This window comes from Aphelocoma coerulescens, chromosome 2, assembly GCF_041296385.1.
Source record: "Aphelocoma coerulescens isolate FSJ_1873_10779 chromosome 2, UR_Acoe_1.0, whole genome shotgun sequence".
NCBI classification, from domain to species: Eukaryota; Metazoa; Chordata; class Aves; order Passeriformes; family Corvidae; genus Aphelocoma; species Aphelocoma coerulescens.
This window is the reverse complement of record NC_091015.1, coordinates 123,694,976-123,718,980: the sequence shown is the minus strand read 5'-3', so window position 1 is coordinate 123,718,980 and position 24,005 is coordinate 123,694,976. Positions and strand designations below refer to the sequence as shown.

The 24,005-nt window shown below is 41.5% G+C and overlaps 1 protein-coding gene across 2 annotated transcripts in view; it reads left to right on the top strand.

Moving 5' to 3' along the window:
- The window catches only part of GAREM1 (GRB2 associated regulator of MAPK1 subtype 1), a 102,499-nt gene that overhangs the window by 60,965 nt on the left and 17,529 nt on the right, over positions 1-24,005 (top strand). The window contains exon 3 of one of the 2 annotated variants that reach the window (XM_069004672.1): positions 16,835-16,965. The exons of the other annotated variant lie outside the window; for it this stretch is intronic. Within the exon in view, the coding sequence (XP_068860773.1) occupies positions 16,835-16,965 (131 nt within the window). The remainder of the gene's footprint in view (positions 1-16,834; positions 16,966-24,005) is intronic. 2 annotated transcript variants of the gene reach the window in all.

Here is a 24,005-nt window from a genome sequence, read left to right as displayed (position 1 = left end):
TGAGTTCAATCTGAAGGTAGGTTTGTGGTTTTGTTTTTGTTTTTTTTTCTTAATTGAGAAGCTTCTCAGATCTGCAATGGAAATAGAAAATTGCACCATACAATAACCATTGATTTAAAACTTCTGCGAATAACATATGTGTAGACTCATGCACTTCCTGTCCTGCAGGATGTGGAGCAATGACTCGAAATTTGCTTTCCATGTTCACAGTTCCTTGACCATAAAGGTGTATAATCAGCTGCTCCGCCCCAAGGATTATATTTGGAGCAGTTCTTCTTTTCTTTTTTTTTATTTTCATGTATATACAGTTCTGACTGTGGCAGAAAGATTGAACTTGTAGCAGGGATGTAAGAAACTGAACTCAGATTGATAGCTCCAATGAAACAGAAGAGGGGTAGATTGAATTCCAGCTGCTCACCAATGTGTAGGGTTTTCCAACCCTAGCTGGTGGCACTGAGTGCATGCGAGCATCCCGTGCAGGCTTCAAGGCACTGGGGAAGGATCTCAGAGTAATTCTGTCGTGGAAAAGAAAGAAATAACTCTAAAACTTCAGATCAGTATGAGGGACAGAAAAGTTTAACCGAGTTTCTGAATACAGAATTCGTCTGTAAACTCAATGAAATAAAGTTTTCAGAGGAGTTTTAAGATCCTTTGGAAAGAGGCTGCTGAAAAAAATGGCAAGCAAATTGCTAGCATAAGGTGAAATACAGATGGAATATGCAGGCTTGTGTTCTTCCTTCAGAAAAGCACTTTTTTTGGTGTTACAACTTTGTGAAATAACACCTACAGCAACATTTTTTTGGAGTTAAATAGCTACTTCCATGGTTCTCCTTTGTATAGATGTTGTTCAGCTGACAGGAGCTGGAGCACTAAATATTTCTGGATCCTCACAATGAGCAGGTTTCTAAAGCTCACCATGCTTTGTGTTGCTCAGTAACAGCAGGGGACAGGTGATGAAGGTGACAGATGAGCTGATCCAGCAGAAGCACTGTGTCATTTCTTTGTCTGTACATCGCACATGTGCAGTCTTTCTGCAAGGTTTTTTCAAGGAGACAGCTAAAACTAGTGAGAGAGCACTACAGTGTGGGAGAAATTGTTTAATAACAGCTGACCCTAATTAGTTGTAGGCCTAAAGAAAGAAAATTTAGGATATATTCCTTGAGGAAAAAAAATCTGATTATTCTTGCATTTCCCTATTGCCTTCACCTGTGAAGAAAGAATTATTGTAGTCTAAGATTTTTAGTATTTAGAGATTGAACTATAAGCTTAGCTAAATCAGATGACCCAATGCTTCTTTTTCCCTCACTTCTTTCCATCAATGCTCCTTGAGTTTGACCATGGAGGTGGAATCAGATTTCATAAGGGAAATGAAAATCTCATTTTCAGACAGATGTTGGATATCAAAACCAGACACATGTTAGAAAGCCTGATCTGATGAGCTATGCATATGGTTTAATTTTTTCAGTAGAAAATGTAATTAAATTGTCTGGTGTTCCTGGATTAGCCCATAGTGCTTCATACTGTAATCTTGCACAAAGATCTTAAGTGTGTGGTTTGATATTTCTGGTATATGTTAGCTTTTTTGTTGTGAAGGATTGGTATCTGGCTCAATTTATTTACTAATTAACCTTCCCTTTTTCACTGATTGTTAGAGTGGTGTGCTATGTGGTCATAGATAAACTTATTCTCTGTTGTTACTCTGGGAAGAATGCTTTTAAACTTTGATTTCTCTAAATATTAATACTAGCTGTGAAGCTTTTTTTAGTGGTCAAAGAAAAGAATCATTTTTTGTTGCATAGATTACTTTTATGTTTTCGAACATTTACTATGAAATTTGGATCATACTGATTCCTGGGTATGCCACTTCCTAGAGGAGAATCACAGAAGATAATTTCAAACATACTCTTTTACTTGTTTTTTCTTTTCTTCAGAGGGAAATAATTGTGGGTGAGGGAGAAGGGGAGCAGAGAGGCATTGGCAGACATGATGTTTGGCAGGGAAAAAAGTGAGTAAATAACATACAAAGGGCCACGCTAAGCCTTCAGCTCTGTATGAAGATGTGTGCAGGCTTTGCAGATCAGCTGTCTGCAAGGCCTAAGACTTTCCCTAGAAACCCTGGAAGTGAGGCTTGCAGGGTCTGCCCACATACCCCCATGGATGTGTAAGAACATTTCCTTGCCTGTTTAACAACAGCAGGGACAGAGCAGCAGCCCGACACGTGATGGCAACCAAGGTCTGTGTGCCAGGAGTCCCTGGAAGGGAGGTATCCTGTGCTGCTGAGGGTGGAACGTGGTGCTGCCATGTCTGCATTGCTGCCATCCGACGTGCTGGCTCAGGGGAGAAGTGTGTGACGTGACTTGTATGCCTTCATCCTGTTTGGATGTACCACTCGTCTTCTCCACTGTGGAAAATGAAAATAGCCACCTTTTTCCCATGGTGCTGATGCCATGAAGATTTTTTTTGCCTTTTCTTTTATACCCCTTTTATACCTTTTTACAACTTCTGTATTCTTCATGCTTTTTGCCTACGTTCTTGGCCTTGTTTGTCAAGCTAGGAGATGAAACATTTTAGAAGCTTTGTAGTTAGGGGATCCCAGTTAGTGTGCCCCAGACCCCAAGTCTCTCCAGAACACATTCTGTAAACTAAGACAGAACCATCCAGGGGAAGGAGCCTCTCATTGGGGAATTTTTGATAGGTATGCTAATTAGTAAGACCTATAATGTTATACCAGATCTTTTGGGGGTGGGCATTGTGGTGTGCATTGAGGTGCATTCGACCTGGACATGGTGCACCTAAGGATCCTTAAAATAAATACCAAGGTAAAATCCCTTTTTCCCTTCTAACTGTGTTTGATTCTTGATTTTAAGACCAGGAAAAGGCACCAGTGCAGAGGTTTGTCACTTCGCAGTGTTTGGCCACCGTAAGGCTCGTTTCATGTGGATCAGATGGAAAGTGTGCAGAGTGGTTTTCTGACTCCTGTCCAAGAAAAACCTTAGGTCAGCTGGCATACAGCTTTCTGAGAGTTGGCTCAGCTGAGTCTTCCTAGAGCTGGCAAATAAGCTGCCTCTTCAGCCATGAGGAACCTGCAGCAGGCAGGGGTGCAACACTGGGGCATAGCATGGTGAACGGTAATACATAGGTAAGACATCAAGCAAATGCTGTAGGTGTTTAGACTCCCAGCCACCTGGGCAATTCCAACTTGAAGGGTGGCTGAGGAGGCCAAAATAATACATGCTCAAAGCATGGAGAGTGACTGCAGGGAGGAAAAGTGAATTGCCCGCTTTGATATCCCTCAATCAGAGAGACCCAGCAGACAAAAAGACAAAGATTGTAAACCAGGCTGTATCTGGATTTGCTTAGGTGGTCACAGTCTCTAGTGATTTAAGTAGAAGTGTTTTGGACTGATTTACTTAGGCAGGCACTGAAGGTGCATGTGGATAAGCCTGTTGGCTGTGGGGCTGTATGTCTGGACAGAGTACACCATGCCCATGGCTTCTTCCTGTGAACCCTGCACCTACTGCTGGCCAAGCTGAGACCCTCACCTTCAGTGGCAGGGTTTTGGCAGCATGGACACTCTGTCCCCTCAAGGCAGCTCGGTGTGGCAGAAGGAGGTGGCAGACTGAAGGGGTAAAAGAAGTGTTGGTCTGCTTCCTTGGGGCAGGTGACCCTTCTCCAAGTGACCTTCTGCAGCACAGTGATGACTGTGCCACTGTGTGTCTGTCGAGGCCTTGTGTACTGTTGGGTTTTGCTTCGCTGGGTATGCAGGAGTACAGTTGAAAAAAAGGAAGGAGTGGACTTTTTTGAGGAAAAATGTGCTTCGAAAGAGCATAATGCATGTCATTTCAAAGGCAGGGTTTTTTAAGCATCTTTGCCTCTCTGTTTCCTATGTTCAAAAATCTCAACTGAAATAGTCGTTTTCCTGAAAGGAAATACTAAGCTGTCGGGAAAACTTTGTAACAACTCTAGCAGACTCATCTTATAATGGATTCTGGTTTTGAGTTACTTTTAGGTTGGGATGTCCCAGTTTTTCTGGTCTCTAAGCACCATCTGCCTCCCTTTCTAAATACCTACAGTAACCAATTCTAGTTGTCTGAAACCCTAATATCCTTTTTTCCTGTCCATGGCATCTTAAATCTGTGTGCTAAGGCAAACTGCGCAGTATTGATTTAGCTTCATTATTCAAGGAATAACTTTTTTTTTAATTAAAGTTTTAATAATATTTTTCCTAATCTCAGAGGCAGAATTAAGATCACCTTATTTTACAACCAAAGTTCTTTTGCAGAAATTTAAAGCAGAGAATTTCCCTGGAATGTTTGCAGCTGCTAATGTTAGCTTTTGTACTTAGAAATCAGTATGTAATAATATATCTCATGATAACCTAGCAGCTGGGGAAGTCCATGTCCACTCAGAGACAAACAGACGACCAGCCACTCTGATAATTACCACTTCACAGCCCTTTCAGTGAAAGGCTACAAAGTGGGATTGGTGCAAAAATGCCCTTCAACGGGAGATGCCCCAAACCGGTATTAGTGGGAAGTTTTCACTAGAAACACATATAGGAAAAATATTCACAAGTACAACTCTTTAACTCATGAATTATCACTGAGATCGAGAAAACAAAATCCCATAAGTGGTGGTCTAAGAACACTTTTGGAATTAAACCACCCCATGTGTAGTCTGTAGCATTTATTTTCTGTCAAGCTGTTTTAGGCTAGGCTGGCAGCCTCTAGTAACGGGTTTCATTTGGCTCTCAGCAAGCTGGCAGGCATCTTACAAGAGGGAAAAATTGGCTGGGCATTCTGTTTCTTTATACCTTTTGGATTCAGCTATGGTAAGTCGAACTGCCAGAGAGAGGTTTAGATGGTACCCTCCTTATTTAAGGTAATGAAATAAAATGCGTGTGACGGAATGCATTCAAGAGAACTGAGACAGATGCATATCTTGCTTAGATCTGCATTTTAGATTTATCATCTTTGTTGCTTTCTTGAGTAGCAGTGAAAATTAAATGAAGTGGCAGTGCTGAAGCAATGTGCTCTTACTCATCATCTCTATTCACTCACCTTTTCAGCTCATCTCTTCTTTCCTTTTTTTTCCCTTTTTTTTTTCTCCTGGTGACACTTTAGCACATGCTGTGAACATATGCCAAAATGCTCATTCTTAAAAGCTGCCTTCATTCATCTTGAGCTGTTATCAAGAGCTTTGTCTGCTTCGTGGGTAAATTGCACAGCGCTGAATCAATGTCCTCTTGTACTGGAAACCAGACAATTCTGACAAACTCCGTTGCATTCATGGGGAGTGAGTGAAGAGATGGCTTAGCTCATGCAGAATGCAGGGATCAAAACACCTTCTGCCTCTCAACTGAGGCAGTGATACAAACGTGACTGCTGATCCTAAACCAAAAAAAATTAGAAATGTTTGCTTGCTGCAAGTTACTTTGTATGCTTGATAGATATTCCAGCATTGCAGATTACAGTTTTTGGAGCATAAGCTCTCCTGCATGTACTTCATCAAGGTGATTTTCAGATCGTGTATTATTTTGGCTCTGCACTTGTTTTAAATTCTCCTTAATGTAATTTTAGCTGTAGCATGAATGTACTTAAAGCTGAATACTCTCCTTGACAGGAAACCTCAGATGAATAAACCAGACCTATTGTGTAATTAAAGAGTTTCTTTGGAAATTGGCTTCATTTCAGTTTTTCAAATGTTGTTTAATTTGTTCCAGAAGTAAAGTGAACTTGGTTTTTTTCAGAACTTGGTCATGATTGCTGGTGGTCGGAGTATAATAAATTGAATTCCTTCCTAATAATAAATTGAATTCCTTCCTAATTTAAACATGTTGTAAATAGGTAAACTAAGGTATCGTTGCCATTGACAGGCATTGACAATACAAAGTGATAGTACCTTTCCAAAGAAAATTGTCTTTTTAACTACATAGAATAATAGCAACTACTCCTTTCCATTGCAGATACACAAATGTTGGGAACTGTTTGAGTGACAGGTTCTGCAGTAATTTGAGTACAATACTTTAGTAGATTTAAGTTGAAGGAGAGGGGAGAAGGGGGAAAAATATAGACTCTGCTAGAAACTACATATATATTCAGCAAGCAAATGAGATACAAGCTTTGAAACAATAAGCTGCTCTATAATGCACAGACAGTCTTTCAGGATACCAAGCCCTGGCTCTGAAGTCGCTCTACACATTGATGAAAATGTCTAACTGAATGAAATAAGTTTATTCTGTCTCATGTAAAGCCCTGTTAAGCTACTGAGAACTGACTGAGCTGCTGACTCAGTCATTGTTCCTGTTTTTTACAACTCCTCCCATTCAGTTAATTAAAAAACCTGTTCCTGAGCAGGAAACAAAAGCACTTTTTATACAGAAGTGATCTATGTGCATTTTAAAGATTTCTGCTCCGTGAATGCACTTTTCTTTAGCTTTGTTTACTGCAGCACAAGTGGCTGCCAGGGGCAGTGCTGTGGATGTGACTGCCCTCCTTGGGCAGTCCTACACTTGGGCCGGGGCGTGTTGCCCATGGGATGGGGTCGGAACCTGAAAGGCACAAAAGACTGCTCAGTGAGCAAGAAGGCAATGAATGGTGCTCAAGTCAGGCCACAGAAATGGGGAAACTCACGTGGGAGTAGCAGGAGGAAAAAGAGCTGTCAGCAAAAGAGCAGAAAGCGTAAAGGATGGTCGGTTTGCAGTTGAAGAAAGTGTCTTTGCACCAGGGCAGAAATATTAAGAGCTTGAGTTTTGGTGAGTGTGGGCTTTGAAGCTTTTGCCAAATAAATAAATAAAAGCTGTTACTCAGTATGGCAAAGTTAATGATTAAGCTCAGAGGTTGCTGCTGTTATTTTAGTGAAAATTTTGACTTACCAAGAAATAGAAGAATGTGTATGAACTTGTTTGGAAGAGCTGCTTTCCACTTTGCACATTTATTTTTTAAGAGATGGATACCAAATCCATAAAGTTGTCTGGTGTAAATCCACAACTGGCTTGTGGTTAGGATCCCTGGAATCCATATTGTGGTAAAAATGCACTTCTGCACAACTTAAATCTCTCCCTATAACTGCCATCTCTCAATTTTTTTAATCAAAGTGAAATTATAGGATTCAGAGCAGGCCTGACACAGAGCTCGGAACCTGCTTGTTTCTAATGTACAGAAGTTGCCTTTCTTCAATGCAATCAAATTTTGGTTCCCTAAAATGATTAGCCGTTTTCAAACTCATCTGTTTCCCTAAGAATGAAGCCTCTTCCATCTGTCACTATAACATTTTTCTGTTGCCACAGGTGAACACAGTTTCTTTTTTGAATGCTGTCTGGTTTTTAGCTTTCTGTCAGTGCAAAAAATAATTTTCATTTTTTTGAACAAATTTAGACAGTGGAGTTAGAAGAAACTGTTCCACTAGAACTACACTGAACTCAGGTCCTGAAGTATTGCTGCCCTCAGAAAATAACTCCAGTTTCTTTCACTGACACTTCACTTGCACAAGAAACTGCAGTTCACTGTTCAGCAACCAAAATGGCAAGAGTGAAAGGGAAAAAAGGGGTATCTTTCTGTGTGGATTTTCTGCGAGGAGGCATCTGCTGAGACAAGGGAAGGATGTCATTGGGTTTCTGTACTCATTAGGTAGTTGTAGTGCATAGTGCCCATGCAGATTATGGACCACAACTGCACTGTTGATGGTGCAGGCATCAGCCCACAGGAACAGATTTTGTTAATATGTTTTCTCCAAATTATTAATCACAAATTTGTTTTGAAATAAAAGGAAAAGGGATTTTCTCTGTCAGCACTGAGGAGCAAACCTTACACATTCATAATTTTTTCTGAAATCAGCTTTAATAAGGTCAGTAATCTGTGGGATAAAGGCAGAATATTTGGATGCTGCTGTGATACAAAATTCCAGCAGGCTTGGCTCACCTTTAACAGGTATTCTCATGTCATCCATTTGAGCCTGCTTGAAACTAGTAATATTAATTTCAAATGTTAACCAGGAGTTTATTCAGTTACTCTCAGCTTTCTTCTGTGCTTTAATTAAATGTTAATCTATTGTAGACAGCCTTGTTCGCTTAATGTGTGTATATCTTGGGATGAGTGTACACTGATGATTTGGGAGGAGATCACCTAGCTATGACTAGGTCCAAAGGCAGATTAGGTCTGTGTTGCTTCTTATTTTTAAAGGTATGTGATATCTTTCACTACAATGGACAAATCTATGGGCAGAGCACTGTAAGGTTCTTTTAAGGGTCTTATCTGCCACCCAGTGCAAAGTTTGATGTTCAGTTTTCTTTGACATACTTAAGCTGGATCTTTGCTCCTTTAGGATTGATATTTAGTACCAAATCAGTGTTAATGTGTAAGTAAAAGCAATGTATTAACTTAATAATGCAAGTGTTTAAAATGTGGAAAGAACTGTAACCATGTACTTTTTCACCTTTGGTTCTGCCTCATTTTCTTTTCTGGTCGTTTTTGCTAGAGGCTTCTTCTAAGTGAGTGACTAAGTCGTCTTTACCTTCTTATCAAGTCTTCCTCTCTGGTGGCAGGCAGTTCCATTGCATGTTCTCATAAGGATCCTGGATGCTGCTGTAGTAGGTCTTAAACATTGACTCTTAAACATTGTCATAACTGCGATCTGCGTGGGTATTATCCACTTCAGTACCAAGGGAACGCTGCTCCTACACACATAAGGAAAGCTTTTGTCATCGGGCAGCTGCTGTAAAATGTAGTCACCTCAGTACTGTTTCATGTGAGCTCTGGGTTGGTTTAGTTGAGGTTTCTGTAACTTTCCTCTCTTTCAATCCCTTTTTTGAGCTGATACACACCAGGAGAGCTACCATCTGCATGTGTGTCTTTATATTCTTACTCTTTAACAGGAGACTTACCACAGCTTTTGTTAAATCATTAGGAAAGTCAGACGGTGTGGTGCTCATCAGAGTCCTCTGCATGGCCAGTTGAGTGTGTGAACTAACACACTGCTTGTGGAACATACTCTTCGTGTCTGCTGGAAGCATGTGGGAAAGGAAGAAAATTATGCTAATTACAGGTTAGATCGATGATAACCCAGTAAGTTAAATCTAGTTAACTTGCAGTCCAGACACTCAAAACATGTGACCCTGTAAAATGGAACATTTCATTGTGGTAATCTTGTATTTGTGATGATAATAACTTATGAAACAAAGGTTGGAGGTTAGGCTTGTTTTCCCTGTCTTTTTACATCATCTGTAACCTAAAATTCCCCCTCTTGCAATATCTGTGAGTTAAATCTGCTTTAAGCTATCATCAGTCACCATTTGAACTGATTTTTCTTTGTTATGCTGCCAACAGAATCTTTTTTTTTTTTTTTGTTATGCTACTTATGAATCATAAAAGTAAGATAAGACAAAAGAGAATGCTAGGCTGTACCATCCCCTTTGCTTTGCCAGCACAGGATTAGAGGGTTTGATTAGCAAGCATTGCATTGCTGTGTGGGAAACTTGGTTGGATTCCCTTCCTTGATCTCTCAGATGGTGTCTGTGCATACGCACAGGTGATGTGTCAGTGGGCTGATGCTCTGCTTCGACATGTCTCACCAGGTTGTGATGCCTGACTCATTCTCTCTTGGTTGATTGGCTATTTGTGCCACGGACATGACACAGTGAGGAATAAAGGCATTTAAGGCTTCAAAATCTTCATAATATTTCCAAGAAGTAAAACTATTCATTCTGAAGGGCTCCATCCCCATGAAGTGTTACACCATATCTGCTGACTGAATGTGCCTTTGTGCCTTGCCCTCTGCTTTGCAGTGCCATAAGTTTAGCTCCAGTACTCTTGATGAATTCTACTTGTGTCATGTTTACTTAGATCTGTCTCTAGTTCATGTTCCGTCTGTTTTTTTAATACATTCCCAAAATTTCCGGAAGATTGGGTATAGATTGGGACACAGGAGGTCCTCTTCTTCACCCATCTCCTCAAGAAAAAGTATTGACAGGCAGCTCTTAAAAAAACAGAAGGAATATTTTGGTTTCTTATAGCTGTTTCAAGGATTATGCCTTAAGAATCAATCATAGCATTTCTAGTTTGTGTCCCAGTTGTCATCCTTTGGAAGCTGTGCACCAAAGATATGCTTGTGTATTTTCCTGTTGTATTCTCCACCCTTTTATAGTTTCCTGTATGCTTTCAGCAGGGTACAATATGAAAATAAACAAAGAAGTTCTCGTTAATAACTCCAAAAAATATCCTCTCTGCCCCTAAGCTGTTTTTTGCATAGCTCTCAGAAGCTATCAGTGTGGCAGATAAGGATGAACCTGTGCTGCTGGGTTATCTTGCTCTTTCTTTGACTGAGGGGTTGAACTTACCATAGCACTGCATCCATGTTAGTTTGCTGCCACATCCCAACCTGAGATGAAATCAGTAGCTACTTCAGTGGAGAGCCCTGAGATAACAGAGCAGGTGATTCACTTTCCTGACTTCTCTGTGGGCAGTGAGCCTGCCTGCACTAGTCCCTTTGTGGACTACTGTCTGTTCCTGTTGTTAAAAACAGCATTCTGTAATTCCACTTGCAGTTTCTCTCTTTGCAGTGGGGCTCTGCTGCTCCAGAGGAACTGAGTGTGCCTGCACTCTTCTCTCCTCCTGGGAACAAATGCTCACTTTCGACAAGCTGGAAGATGATAGAAGTGAAGCAAGACATTTATTTCCCACTCATCAGTACTTCTGCATGTCTGCCAAACCCTTTCAGGTTGGCTTAGTGGTAGGTCCCTGGAAGACCTTCAGTATTAATTTTACACAGTGGTCCCTGTTAGCCACATGATAGCTATGTCAAAGATTGTGATGGGCTCTTCTGTTCTTCCTTTTCTCAGGTCTAGACAGCTACACTGCTAGGACAACACTTGCAACAACAAAATGCTACATTTAGGTTCTATGCAAAAACATATTGGCAAATGTCAATTTAAATAAAAATTGACCCTTTTTTTAATTGCAGGTAGGCTGAAGTGTTATGATTATAGGTTAATCCATTATTTTAGAGTCTTTGGTTTGCCATGCTCACTCTTGACTAAGGATGCCTTGTCTAAGGATTAGTTAGGGATGAAAAAGCTCTACCGTGTGGTCTAGTTGATGGGCTGACAAGGGAGACCATAAACTGAGATTTCCTTCCATCCTCCCCCACTAAAATGAGGCATTGAGGAGAGTTGTGTACACAATCAGACAAAGAGTATACAGGTCCATCTAAGAACCACGTGTACTGAAGTGTACTTTTGGCTTATGCTCTTCAACTCTGCCCAGTTACATCAAGGATCATCATTTTGTGAAGAAAAACAAAGTAATTTGCTATCACTGTTATGCACAGGAACACTGAAAAATGTAGGCAAGAACTGTCTTTTTCCAAAATTATGTTATTCTGGCAGGTAGAGCCTTTCCTTTTTGAGTAGCTCTGCAGTGCTTTGAAATACTAAAATGCAGTCAGCAGTCAACAAATAATACGAAACATAAGCCTCTGCAGTACTTTTGCTACCCTGCTGTGCCGTCTGCACATTCTTGAGAAGCACTGGGCCTTGCATACAGTCTCATAGAGGGCTGTGAGACCTACTAAATAATCAAAGCTGCTGAAAGACAATACGGCTCCTGCCTCCTTGGAGAAACATTTAGCAGCTAACACAGCTGAGCAGATGTTTCAGTGACCTTCCATGTTTCCTATTGATGACATGCTTTTTTTTTTTTTTTTTAAACAGAATTTCTTTTTCCAGCTTTTCTTTTTGGAGCATAAATGTGCTCTCATGCTTCTATATCAATGAAAACTTGACTTGTTTGTCCAGCCTGTGAACGCCTGCCATAGATAAAGACTGCCTGGGTCTAGGCACAGTGCAGACACTGTACAGGATGAATGTTTCTGTTTTGGAAACATTCTGGACTTTTGGAAACTGCTGGACTATTTGAGGGTAAGGGGTAAGTCACTGCAAAATCCAGGGGATCTAACATCACAGAAATAACCTGTAGGAGCTGGGTTGGAGTTAGGAATGTGTGTAAGCCTGCAAGAACCTAAGCAGTGCAAGCAGCAGAAAGCTGAGACAGAAAGGGCTGATTAATGTCCCTTCTCACAGCCATTGCAGGGCCAATCTGGCAAGAAGGAAGATAGACTGATCCTCCTGCTCCTAATGGGTTTTAATAAATGCCTTCATAAACTGGAGAATAAGCACTGGTTTAGGTCCTTCCTTGCCTTTTTAGCTTTCCAGACTCATTTCCACCAGTAGTAGATTTACTGTCTTTGCTGTAAGTACCTTCACAGAGAAATAAGAATTCATAATCTACAGAGATAATATATACTAGGATGAAACTGTTCCAATACTGTGCCTGCCAGAGGCCAGACAGAAAGATAAAGAGATATAAAGCTTGCAGTAGTTGTTCATTTCCCCCTTGCACTTGGCTGCAAAGGAATAGCCATACCTGCTCAGTGGACCGTGCGGGTATTATGAATCTTTGATCTTTCTGAACCTTCTCTGATTTACTACAGAAACATTTCATTATTCTTTTTGTGCTAGTGAGAGAGAGAGAGAGAGAGGGGTGAGCTTCTATAAAAGTATAGTTTTAGCTTTATATTTTCTTTTTTTGTTGTTGTTAAATTCCTAATTAACACACAGGGAAATTGCCCAGTGGTTTGTTCAGGCTTGCTGTCGATTTTGTAAAGCCTCCCAATGAAATTGTGCCTATTGCAAAGTGTAATAAAATTCCACTCTAACATGCAGTCAAGCCATACTTATGTCCATTAAACTTGTGTTTCAGCTGTGCTGTCTTTGTTTTTTTATGGAGGCTTGAATAGAGACCAAGGAGAAACATAGCAAGAAATTGTCTGCTTCCTCCCCGTTAGTTAGTCAGTTACTGACATCTAGTTCAAATGTTTACTGTAGGCTCCTCTTCAGCCCTTCTTTGTCTCCTTCCAATAAAAAAGTCCACTTTTTTCAATGAGGAAATAAATTTTTAAAAACTGCCTATAGAAAATCTCAAGTTATAAACCCATCTTTTTCAAGGAAGAGGCATTTTAACATCCAGCCCTGACAGCTTCCATGCACAGCATACTTCTTGATTTCGTAACAGGCAGAGATTAATGCTGCCCTTCTATTCTGTGCTTTGGGATCTGTGTGTACTCCTCTGTCGTCAACCTCCTCGTGAACTGCTTATTAGCAGTGAGGGCACAGACAGCTTTGTGTTTGTGAGGCTCAGCTGAAGGACGGGGAGGATGGCACAGTTAGCGACACAGACAGCTCTGAGCTTCGCTTTGTACCGAAGCAGAGCTCCCAGTGATGATTTTTTTCTTTCTTTCTTTTTTCCTTTTTCCCTTTTTTTTGCAGGAATGTGTAATTCTGCAGTAAAGAGCAGACTCTGCTCCCAGTTGCACACAGCCTAGAGCATTTGTTCTGTGCTGAGGAATTTGGGACCTTTTTTGTAGAACTTTGGGTTGCAAGGAGTAACTGATCATGTCTTGCCACCAGATTGACTGTTGAATACATAACAGTCATAGAAAAATAGTATTATTATGATTCCAAACAGAGTAACTAGAGAACCTAGAATTAAAGACCACTCTCTCATTCAAAGGGCTCGATGAGTATTGTTCATATCATGTATTACTATTCAGTATTTTGTTTTCCTTCCTCATTCATGTGAATTCATGCTTTGTTACTGTGCCCAACTCAGTTCCCACTCTGAAGTGAGAGTTCTCAATGTCTTTCTGAACTAGCAAAATTTTATCACTGCAATATAGCACAGTTTCAAAAAACTATGTAGCTTCCATGCAATATCATATTCACCTCCATTCTGTGCATAAGCACGGAGTGTTAAATCAGAAGTAACTCCACTGAGTTTAGATCTGTCTGAGATGACTTAAACTTGCTGTGGTTTGGGGTTTGTCATTAAAAGCTGTAATCACAGCTTGCCTCAAATGGTAACCACAGCTAGGAATCCTGCAAATCAGACCCCTGGATCCCAAACTGGGCGATCAGTTAGGGTTGCATCCCAGTGGCTGTAGTCTAAGATAACAGTCGAGAATAGGCACAGCCTCGGGTCAGCCCATGGAGAAGGGACACTGTGTGACATCTGTTAAATTTAAGAGCATCTTGCCCTTAGTGACCATCTGAAGTACAGTCACTGGCTCTGTGCTCTAGAGTAGTGTTTTTTCTGTGCTGTAAAGTGCTCCCTGGTGCAGCTCATAGTCTCTGCTGCTGCATGATGTCCTGGCATGTGCTTGACTCCCTGTAGGAGGGCAACCTGACTTCACTCAGCTCCTCCCACTCCTGAGTTTCTTTCGAAGCAAAGTGGGGTTCCTGTGAGGGAAAGATGCAGCTACAGAGTGCATCTTCCTCTTGGTTAGGCTGTGGCTGACAGGGAAATCCTGAAAAGAGGACTTGCATGGTCTGTGGCAGATTAGGGATTAAAAAGCACAGTTCTCTCTTCAACTCTCCATGTGTGTGCCTTGGCATCAGTCACAACACACTTTCCAGCATCAGTTAACTGAGCAGCTCCCTGCTAATTTTTCAGATTTCCTTAGCCCAAAGGTGTTGGCTGCCTGGCCCCTCTTATTGCTTTGCACCAAAAGGGGCTCAAAGTGGACAGGCTGAGGAATTCAGCTTTAGTATGCTGGCATGTTTCTACTGAGTATGTGAAGCATTTTTCCAAATGCTTGTCTGCTGTCAGGTTTCCTGTGGCTACCCATGCTGTCTGCCAGGTGTAGCTTTATCACTCCTACAGTTTGTAGTCTTAATCCCAGAGGTACTTTAAAGTTCATGGAAAAAGAGATTGCCAAATTTTTTCAAGATAAGAGGGTATGTCTACAATGAAAGTTTTAGATATCTTCAGTAAACAACTAAACAAATTTACAGGGAAGAAAACCTTTCCAGCTACTAAGCCCAAAACCTCTTCCCTGCTCTGGGCATTCTTCAGCCATGAGTTCCTCTGTGAGCTGCAAAGGAGATTCTGGGTGGTATTGCTAATTGTGCTTTAAGTCCAGCCTCCTTACGCAGCTGTTGCTTACTCCTGTCTAAGGTGGAATGCTGCTTGAGGCAGACCTTGGTCTGACCCAGAGAAGCCATTCCTGCTGTGGTACACTATAGGAAGGGCTTCCTCAGGTCAGACCAAAGGTCCTGTGGCTTCTACCCCAGTGCTGGTCTCCAAAGTACATGAATTGTCTTGGTTGAACTTCAAATCATAGCATGTCCTGAAGCAGACATGAAGTTGGGAAAACTCAACAGATTTTGGAAGCATGGTGAAGGTTATTAAAACACTGGAAAAATAGAGTCCTGCAGTGAGAAGTACCAGCATCTGTAGTTACCCTGTTGACAATACATCAAAGTTACCATGATCACTTTAGAAAGATGAAACATATGGAAGGGTATAAAAGGAGGTCCTCTGCCTTGCAAGCTGATATTCGGGGTTACAACCACAGAACTCTAACATACTGATTAAAAGGGTGTGCCCCTGGCAGCAGGTGCTGGGGATGGGCAGCAGCACTGAGCCTCTTGCTCTGGCACCTCTCCTGGGGGGTGTTTGAGTGGGTGGGTACATGTGTGTGCACACACCTGGCAGGGGGATGGGAGGTCTCTCTCATGGGGTGTCAGGGCTCGCTGAGTTTGCGTTCGTTTCCTCCTCTGCTGTTATGGGGACTGAAATAGTTCAGTGTGGGTGAATTCTCCAAATGTGTCACAGAAGTCTCAAGCCTGATGGGATGTAAAGGGGCAGCAGGGTGTTGAGCACAAGAATGCTGAAGGAGTGAGAAAATATTTCTGTAGGTGGCTGACATCCTCATGTACTGGATGTATTGTAATGAAGCTGAGCACTATTTGGGAACAATAATCCAGTGGCTGCATGCATTGCAGATTTTAAAATGAGACTGACAGAAGTTGCACCAACCGTAGATTTTATTCAACCTTTTTCTCATTTTCTGGAGTTGTTTCTTACATGGAGTCTTGCTGAGACCAGCCTTTAACTTAGTAGTAGTTACCATTTCTAAATTTGGAAAGATGACTCCACTGATTTTAAGCTTAAGTCATGCAAACAGTAAACTGTCTAAGCTTCTCTTATCTCTGTATTTATAAAATAAAGTTTTTAAACTTTGTGTTCATAGTGCACACAGGTGATTGATGTGCCTGGCTGTCCCTGGCAGGTTTGCCTGGGGTGGCTCCCTCCATGTTAGTTCTTGCCTTTTACAAGACATAGAAAATAGACAAAGTTTTCATGCTGGAGCAAGAAACACTTCTTTCTCATGCTCTTCTGAAGGCAGACACCTTCAAAAGAGTTTTAAATGTGTGTGGTTTAATATCTTATGTTCGCTAAAGTTCTCAGAGGACTTAGTTTATGATTAAGGAAAGTTAGATGTTGTTCCATTGTTAGGGAAGCCCAGGGGTAAAAGGGCTTTAGCCTACCATGTTTAATAGCTGTTTGATGATGCTAAAAACAAACCCAAACACTTTATGTTTATTGTTTTGGAGTTTTGTAGTAATGGGTGTGGTTTCTTTCTGTAAAACTTTTAATATTAAAGACCCAAAAGTGCTATCTGTACAGATACAATGACACTGAATTAAGTACACAAATGCAAATGCCTCCATAATTATTTACCATTTCTAGAGAGCATGTGATAAACCAATCTTTTTTAATTTCACTTTGCCTGCCACACGTTCTTTTCATTCCAAGCCAGTGAAAGTGGGTGTCTTTCATGGCAGGTTCAGGAGACTCCACAATCTTTCATCTTCTTGTTTGGTTGCTAATAACTGGAAAAATTGACCGAGCAAAATGGTGAAGTTGAGCCAGCAGTTGCCACAGTGACAGTTGTCCAGTGTAAATATCTTACAATTCTTCTGTTTATCATCTGTTTTCAGGGCAGTTTAAGCTGCTGGAACAAGACCGAGATATTAAGGAGCCAGTGCAGTATTTTAACAGTGTGGAGGAGGTGGCTAAAGCATTTCCTGAACGAGTTTACGTCATGGAGGAAATAACATTCAACGTTAAGGTAGTCCCTGGATAAATATTTATCCCTGTCTAAATGATTAACTGTTACAACCTTTACATACATGGCAAGTGAGCAACGGCGCTGAGTGGGAAGTGTGATTTTTGAGACAAATGAGCCTTTAGTGTTCCACATTCAGTGATGGTGCTCTTTGGGATCATTTTTGCAGTCTTAAATCAACATGTCCTCTAAGGGCTCTCCTGCCCTATGGCACTTTGGGGAGCAATCCTGATGATCCATTCAATAATTCATCTAATTAGGATGCTCCTGCCAGATTTTAAACAAATGTTGTTTGTTGCCCCCTTTCTCCTCCCCCTCCAGCAGTCTGAATTTCATTCTCTGCTAAGCAGCAGCTGCTCGAATCCCTCTCCAGAAAGCCTCATTCTCAGAGAGCACACAGGGTGAAATGATGGGGTTGCTTGTCTCAAAATTACTGCAGCTAAGTAGCATTGTGAACAAAATAACAGAAAAAAAGAAAAAAAAGACACAGTTATTCTGCATGTGTGTGTGTGTGTGTGTGTGTGTTTGCATGTGCATAGCTCTTGGGCTCATCAAAGGGTCACTGATCCCACGGGAGGGCTTGCTGTCACCAAACACACTGCAGTGCCATGTCATGAAGCAGTGAAGACAGAACTCCTTCTTTGTCCTACATGTGTGACACTGCACAAGGTAGGTCAGCTCTGCCATGAGAGCAGAGTGGTCTTCAGGCTTATCTGGTTTGACTGAGCGGTGACACCATCTCAGACTGGTAGAAGAGCATCCTAGAGCTGGGGTGCAATGGTGTGGATCCACATCGTGTACCCTACAGGGGAAACTGGCTGATACTGCTGGTGCAAAACCAGTCTGGAGTTTCCTGGTCCTATGTGTATCAAGATGGGCTTTGTATAGCAACCTTTTAATGGCTTTTTCCTGTTTCTTGCACTGCTACAGTTGGAAGACACCTGCTAGTTCACAGTTTTTATAGGTGTAAGTGCAAGAGCTCATCAGTTAATTTACTCAGTGACAAAGACTCACACCTTGCAAGACAGTAGTTTGTTTTCATTTATGCTCTGCATTAACCTGAGCCTGTAAAACAGAGGCTTTCATGAATGAAGGCTACATGAGAAAGTTGGAACACTTCTGTATCTTTAGGCAAGCGAACAAGAAAATTTCATTTCTGCTCAGAAAAAATCCTTGGGATTGCTAGCCTTATCCAGTGCTGTGCTATTATTTCTCATTTGATCAGTGACCAAACCAAGAGAATGGCACAGTAGAATGTGCAGCTTTGATTTTCTAGTGCAAAAAGTATTTGTCTACAGACTTGTTTAAACATAAAATGCCATATCTTGAGTTTAATATGAGTGTTTTTTAAAACTCTTTGTCATATGTAGCAAACTGAGAAATAAGCGGAGCTTACTGTTAGATATCAAATCCATTTTTAAAAGGTTTTATAGTGATACTCTTTAATGTAAATAACAGTAGTAATAATCCAGGTTTAACCTAGTTACACAGTTATCTTGGCAGTATTCCTCTTGGCAGTTTTTCCAGTTTCATAGAAGTCTATTCCAAGGTTATCATCTTCCAAAAAATAAATGAACTTAGCAGGATTTATTAAAGTGTTTAATAACCCTTTACATGCAAGAGAATTATGTACGCTAAAATTTTAATATAGGAGAGGTTCTGTCAAGCTGATTAGAGCAAAGGGAGGAATACTAAGTATGGTTGATTTCTGTCCAATGCAGCATGCCTGTTTAAATTCAGAAAAGAGTATCAGAAGGTAGCTAATCTGATATAAAAAGAAAAAAAATGCCTAAAATATCTGATGAAGCACTTAAGATGAGAAGGAGCTCTGAAGTCTGGGAATTCTTTCTTGTTCTAAACACTGAAGTCTTCAGTGGATAATTTTTGAAGAAGGAGCCTGTAGAGTTACCAGGTGACCAGTCAGTCACTGTGTGCTTCTGTTGAGGTGTGCCTGCATGTGCCACACGGTTGTGGCTCCACTTGGTGTGAACCTTGCTCCTGTGTGTAAATCCTTGGCTGCTCCGGCAGGATTTCACAGCTACTGCTGCCCTTCGGCAGGCTGCCTTCTTGCTGCAGTGGGCTGCAAGATCTTTTCTAAGGGGCTTATTTTATTTTTGTTTCTTGTAATAATTGTTGAAGGGAAAAATCAGCCACCTTATCCTGGGGAGGCAGGGGAGATGGTTCTCCCCTCCTTCCCCGTGGTTTTGCAGCTGGACAGGCTTTCTGGGCAGTGTCCTGAGGCAGGGCGTTGAGGACCTGCCGGGTGTTTGAAGGACAGCTGTAACATGTGCCAGCAAGTGCAGCTAGGAGGGAAAGGTGGTATCACTTTTCACAGAATAGCAAACAAAAATTTTAGGTTAAATAAAACTTTCATAATGGCTAAAAGTACTTAGTAACTTTTTTGTCCACACGTACTGCACTTAGATACCCAGTTGGTTTCCTCAGGCGGTGGCCAGCAGCATCTACAGGCACAGCAATTTGGAGCGTCCTGGGAATAAGTGAATTTCACTCAGTCACTAGTTTAATCTGTTCCTGATCGAAAATTAGAGGTATTCTGTTCTTTCTTCACTGACCAGATAGGTGAGAACCTTTTTTGTATTAATATTAATTGCATAATTGAAGAAGATTTTGTTCATGTTACAGCATTATGCTACAATGAGAATTTTTGATTCTCTATTACTAGGAACAAAATACTAAGAAGGTTGAGCTACCCCAGGGCCCTGTCTTTTGCTGAAGCAACAGCAGTAGATTTCTGCTCTCAACTGCTCTGGTCCCATACAGATGGCAGTGTGTACAAACACCCAGGAAGCTATTTGTACTAATACTTGAAAACAAAACAAGGAACAAATCCTCCACATCATACTGAGGGTAATTCACAAAAAGTTCTCTTAAAAAGCAGCAGTATTGTCTGATAGATTGAACATTGGACAAGCCAGGAATTCCTTCACTCTAAAAACCAGCCTACTTAGTGTTGCAGGACCCTTCAGATCTTCCACAATAATGTTTTTGTCCTGAAGACATCACTTGGTCTCTCTGGAGAGTCTGTGAAGCTGTTTGCAGACACTTTCCAGAATGGAGAGGTGGATTAGTAAATTAGCCTTATAATGATAATTTTCTTACCCATCAAAGACACTGTATAACTAATGTGAACTTTTGATACCTGATTTGTTCATCTTTTTTTATGTAATCCTCTCTTCACAGTGATTTAACCATGTTGGCCCACACAGTGTGCATTTTGGCAGAAAGAAATCTGTAGTGAAAACTTTGCTCTTTTTTTCCCCCCCCTTTTTTTTTGGCAGATGTTAGTACAGTACAGTGCAGCAAAATTGATCTGATTGTAATTCTAAGGCCTCTGATAAACTCACCCTGAGTTGCCATAAAGCACATATATAGTAGGTTGTAACCTACGGTGACATTCTTAAGTGCTGCAGTAGTGACTTTCTTGAAATGAGGTGGTGTGTAGGTTTTGGCTCCAGACTTTCAGGCAATTAATAATACTTCACCTCAAGAATTAGTGCTTTAGTGGCCTTGTGGCTTGATGCCAGCCTTACGAAGCAGCAGGACTCAGCTCCAAGAGGTTTGGGGTTTTTTCTTCTTTTTCCCCTTTGCCCCTGGTACACACAGGCTCGACACCTCGGTGTCTTGCACTGGCAATGCAGTGCTGTGGCTGCCTCTTTTCTTCCTGGAGAAAGGTGGGTGGCTTGAGTAAGAGAGAAGCAAAGGAAGCAGAGCTGCTGCTGCTGCATGCCTATGTTGAGGTACCTATGAGAGGAGTCCTGCTCCAAAAGGAGCCTGGATGGCTAGTGCCATTGCCTCAGTGGCTCCTGACGTCCCACATAAAGAGATGCTCCATGTTACAGCTCTGCAGCGTTACCTGCCATGTTTTGGATCAGTTTTAGAACACTGATTTATTTGAGACATCCTTGAAGAGCATTGAAGCCAGCTGTTAATGTAGCAATTGGGCAAAGTCTCTCTTATCCCAGAGGGAAATACATGTATGCTAGCATGAAAACTTTTACTTGCTGATTCTGTCTTGGGAAACAGACATGTATAGAAGAAAAATGGGATACTGTCTCACTGAATTTAGCCAACTTCCTTGAAAAAGTTTCCTCATTTTTTTGTCTGCTGACAGCTCTTCTGAAGACTATGTTTTACATTTTAAAAATCTTTTTCCATTTTTGTGACCTGTAAAAAAAAATATGTAGCTAGTATATATTATCTATTAAATATATGTGTAGTGCTATGATTGGTCCCTTGGCTCTAATAGTAAAAACCATATGCTGTAGCTATGACTCAGAGACCTCACAGTTACAAAGACCTCTACCAAAAGAAAAAAATATTCATTGTCTTTTTAAACGGAATGCAAAGCTTGCATTACTCTAATAAAATCTAGCAGGTATACCAACCAATATAAAGCCACAAATCATTTTTATAAAAGTGTTCATATGTGTCCAAGTAATTAAAGACTTTTGCTTCAAACTATAACAAATTAGAACAATTGGAGTCAAAGGCAGCATATTGACTCAGGTGTTACCAAAATCTATTGTTCCAAGTTAGCCTTTCCTTAAGCAAAAGGAAGAGTATACCTGAGCTTTTCCAAAAGAACGTTTCCTAAATAATCGTTCCTTGCTTCCCTGATGCCTGTTTCTGCAGGAGTTACAGTTGGCTTTTCAATGTTACTGAAACTGCTTGAGTCTTAAAATATAAAATATTATAGTGACTTAACCCACTGCTGTTTTGCAGTGTGTTTGGTAAGGTGTCTGTGTGCCTGTAACCTTTCTGGTCAGCATCCTGGCATCAACAGTGAACAGGTAGTATGGATCAATATCTGGCAGCCGGAGGGAGAAGGCAAGTACAACAGGGAGGAAGTTCTGGTTCTGTGGGTCTTCTGCATTCATTGTTCAGCTTGAACATCTACTAGAGATTCCTAGATGGCTTTGGAGTGTAGTGTGGCGAGCACTGCCTCTTTCACAAAGCTGGGAGCACTGGTTATTCTCACCTGTTTCCCATGAAAACTGGCTGGGAAGAGCAAAAGAGGGGTGAGTGCAAAGTAAAACTGCAGGAGTTGTTCTTACAATGCACGAAATATTATTGTTAAAATGTATAAAGCCCTCCTTGGATATGTGATGCAGCTGAGTGAAAGCTTCTCGGGTGTTTTCTGCCTTCTGTAGCATTACCTCTTTTCCAGAATTATTATGAGACTTTGAGAGTTTGCCACAAAAACGTATGATTATTTCTGCTCTAGTCTGTGATCTAGACCACCTTAAGCCTGCCACTCTGCGCTGCTGCCTTCTGTCCATCGTGTACCAGCGACACGCTGTGTCCCGCCCACCAGCTAGGACCTGCCACTAGCAGGTCCGAGTGTCTGAAATAGTTTAGGGCTCTGCTACACCCTGCCAGCAGCTGCCTAGCAGGAAGCAGAGGGTGCCCAGAGAGTGCTCTCAGCAGGGCTGAGAAGATGCAAATCCTGCTGGGTCAGTGCTGAAAGCTTAGAGGGTAGAGGGGGATGGGTCTGGTGTGGGGCTACCCATTCTGCCTTCTAGGAATAATTTATGATATGCACTTTCATGTTGTCTATAAGTGTACTATTTGGCATAGAACCATAGAATCATTTAGGTCGGAAAAGACCTTTGAGATCATCAAGTCCATCCATTAACCCAGCACTGCCAAGTCCACCAGTAAACTATGTCCCTAAGTGCCACGTCTTCATGTCTTATAAATGCTTCCAGGAATGGTGACACAACCACTTTCCTGGACAGCCTGTTCCAGTGAATGACAACCCTTTTGGTAAAGAAATTTTTCCTGATATCCAATCTAAACCTCCCCTGGTGCAACTTGAGGCCATTTCCTCTTGTCCCATCTGTTCTTAGGAAGTGCTCTGCATGGCTGTTTCCTGGGCTTCTGGGGGCCCTGTGAAGGTCACCAAAGGCAGTGTAAAGCTGAGCTAAAGTCCATGGCTCTGTGTTGATTTTTCTGTAAGTTTTGTGGCCGTTGATAAAGTGAAATGTTTGAGTGAACAAAACAGAGCAAGTCTGATTTTCATATGTCATTGCTACAAGGACAAAGTAAAGATCATTTAGCTGTGTAATCTGCAAAACAGAAGCTGAGTGATATCTGTGCACTGTTATGTGTATTGAGAGAGAGGTATATATTATATGTATGGTATATCTTTTTTTGCTAACATTCTGGAATACATATTTACCTACAATTTACCTACCAATTTTAAAGTATAATTAGCCTGCTGGGATGTATCAGCAGTCTTAATGCCACCATAGTAGAATTTAGCGGTTAAATTTGTGTGGTCTTAGACTTCTAATTTCACATTTTCAGTTTTTATTATAATTTTGGACAGCAACTAATACCTTATATTTTTGTTTTGAAGGAAGAATACAGAACAGTATTTTTCTCAGAGTGCTAAACTAGAACTATGGCATCATCTTTCTTTTCAGAAAATATCATAGAATATACTGAGTTGGAAGGGACCCACGAGGAACATTGAGTCCAACTCCTTGCCCTGCACAGGACACCCCAAAATCACACCATGTGCCTGAGAGCATTGTCCAAATGCTTCTTGAATTCTTGTCAGGTTTGGTGCTGTGACCACTTCCCTGGGGAGGCTGCTCCAGTGTCCAACCACCATCTGGGTGAAGAATCTTCTTCCAATATCCAGCCTAAACCTCCTCTGACACAACTTCAGGCCATTCCCTTGAATCCTGTCACTGGTCACCACAGAGAAGAGATCAGTGTCTGCCCCACCACTTCCCCTTGTGAGGATGTTGAGGTCTCCCCATCTCTTCTCCAGGCTGAACAGACGAAGTGACCTCAGCCAGTCCTCATACAGATTCTCCTCAAGGCCCCTTCACCATCCTCATGGCCCTCCTTTGCATGCTTTCTAAGAGCTTAATGTCTTTTTTATATTGTGGCACCCAAAACTGCCCCCAGCACTCTACACCTCAGTGCAGAGCAGAGCGGGACAATCCCCTCCCTTGCCCAGCTGGCGATGCTGTGCCTGATGCCCCCCAGGACAGGGCTGGCCCTCCTGG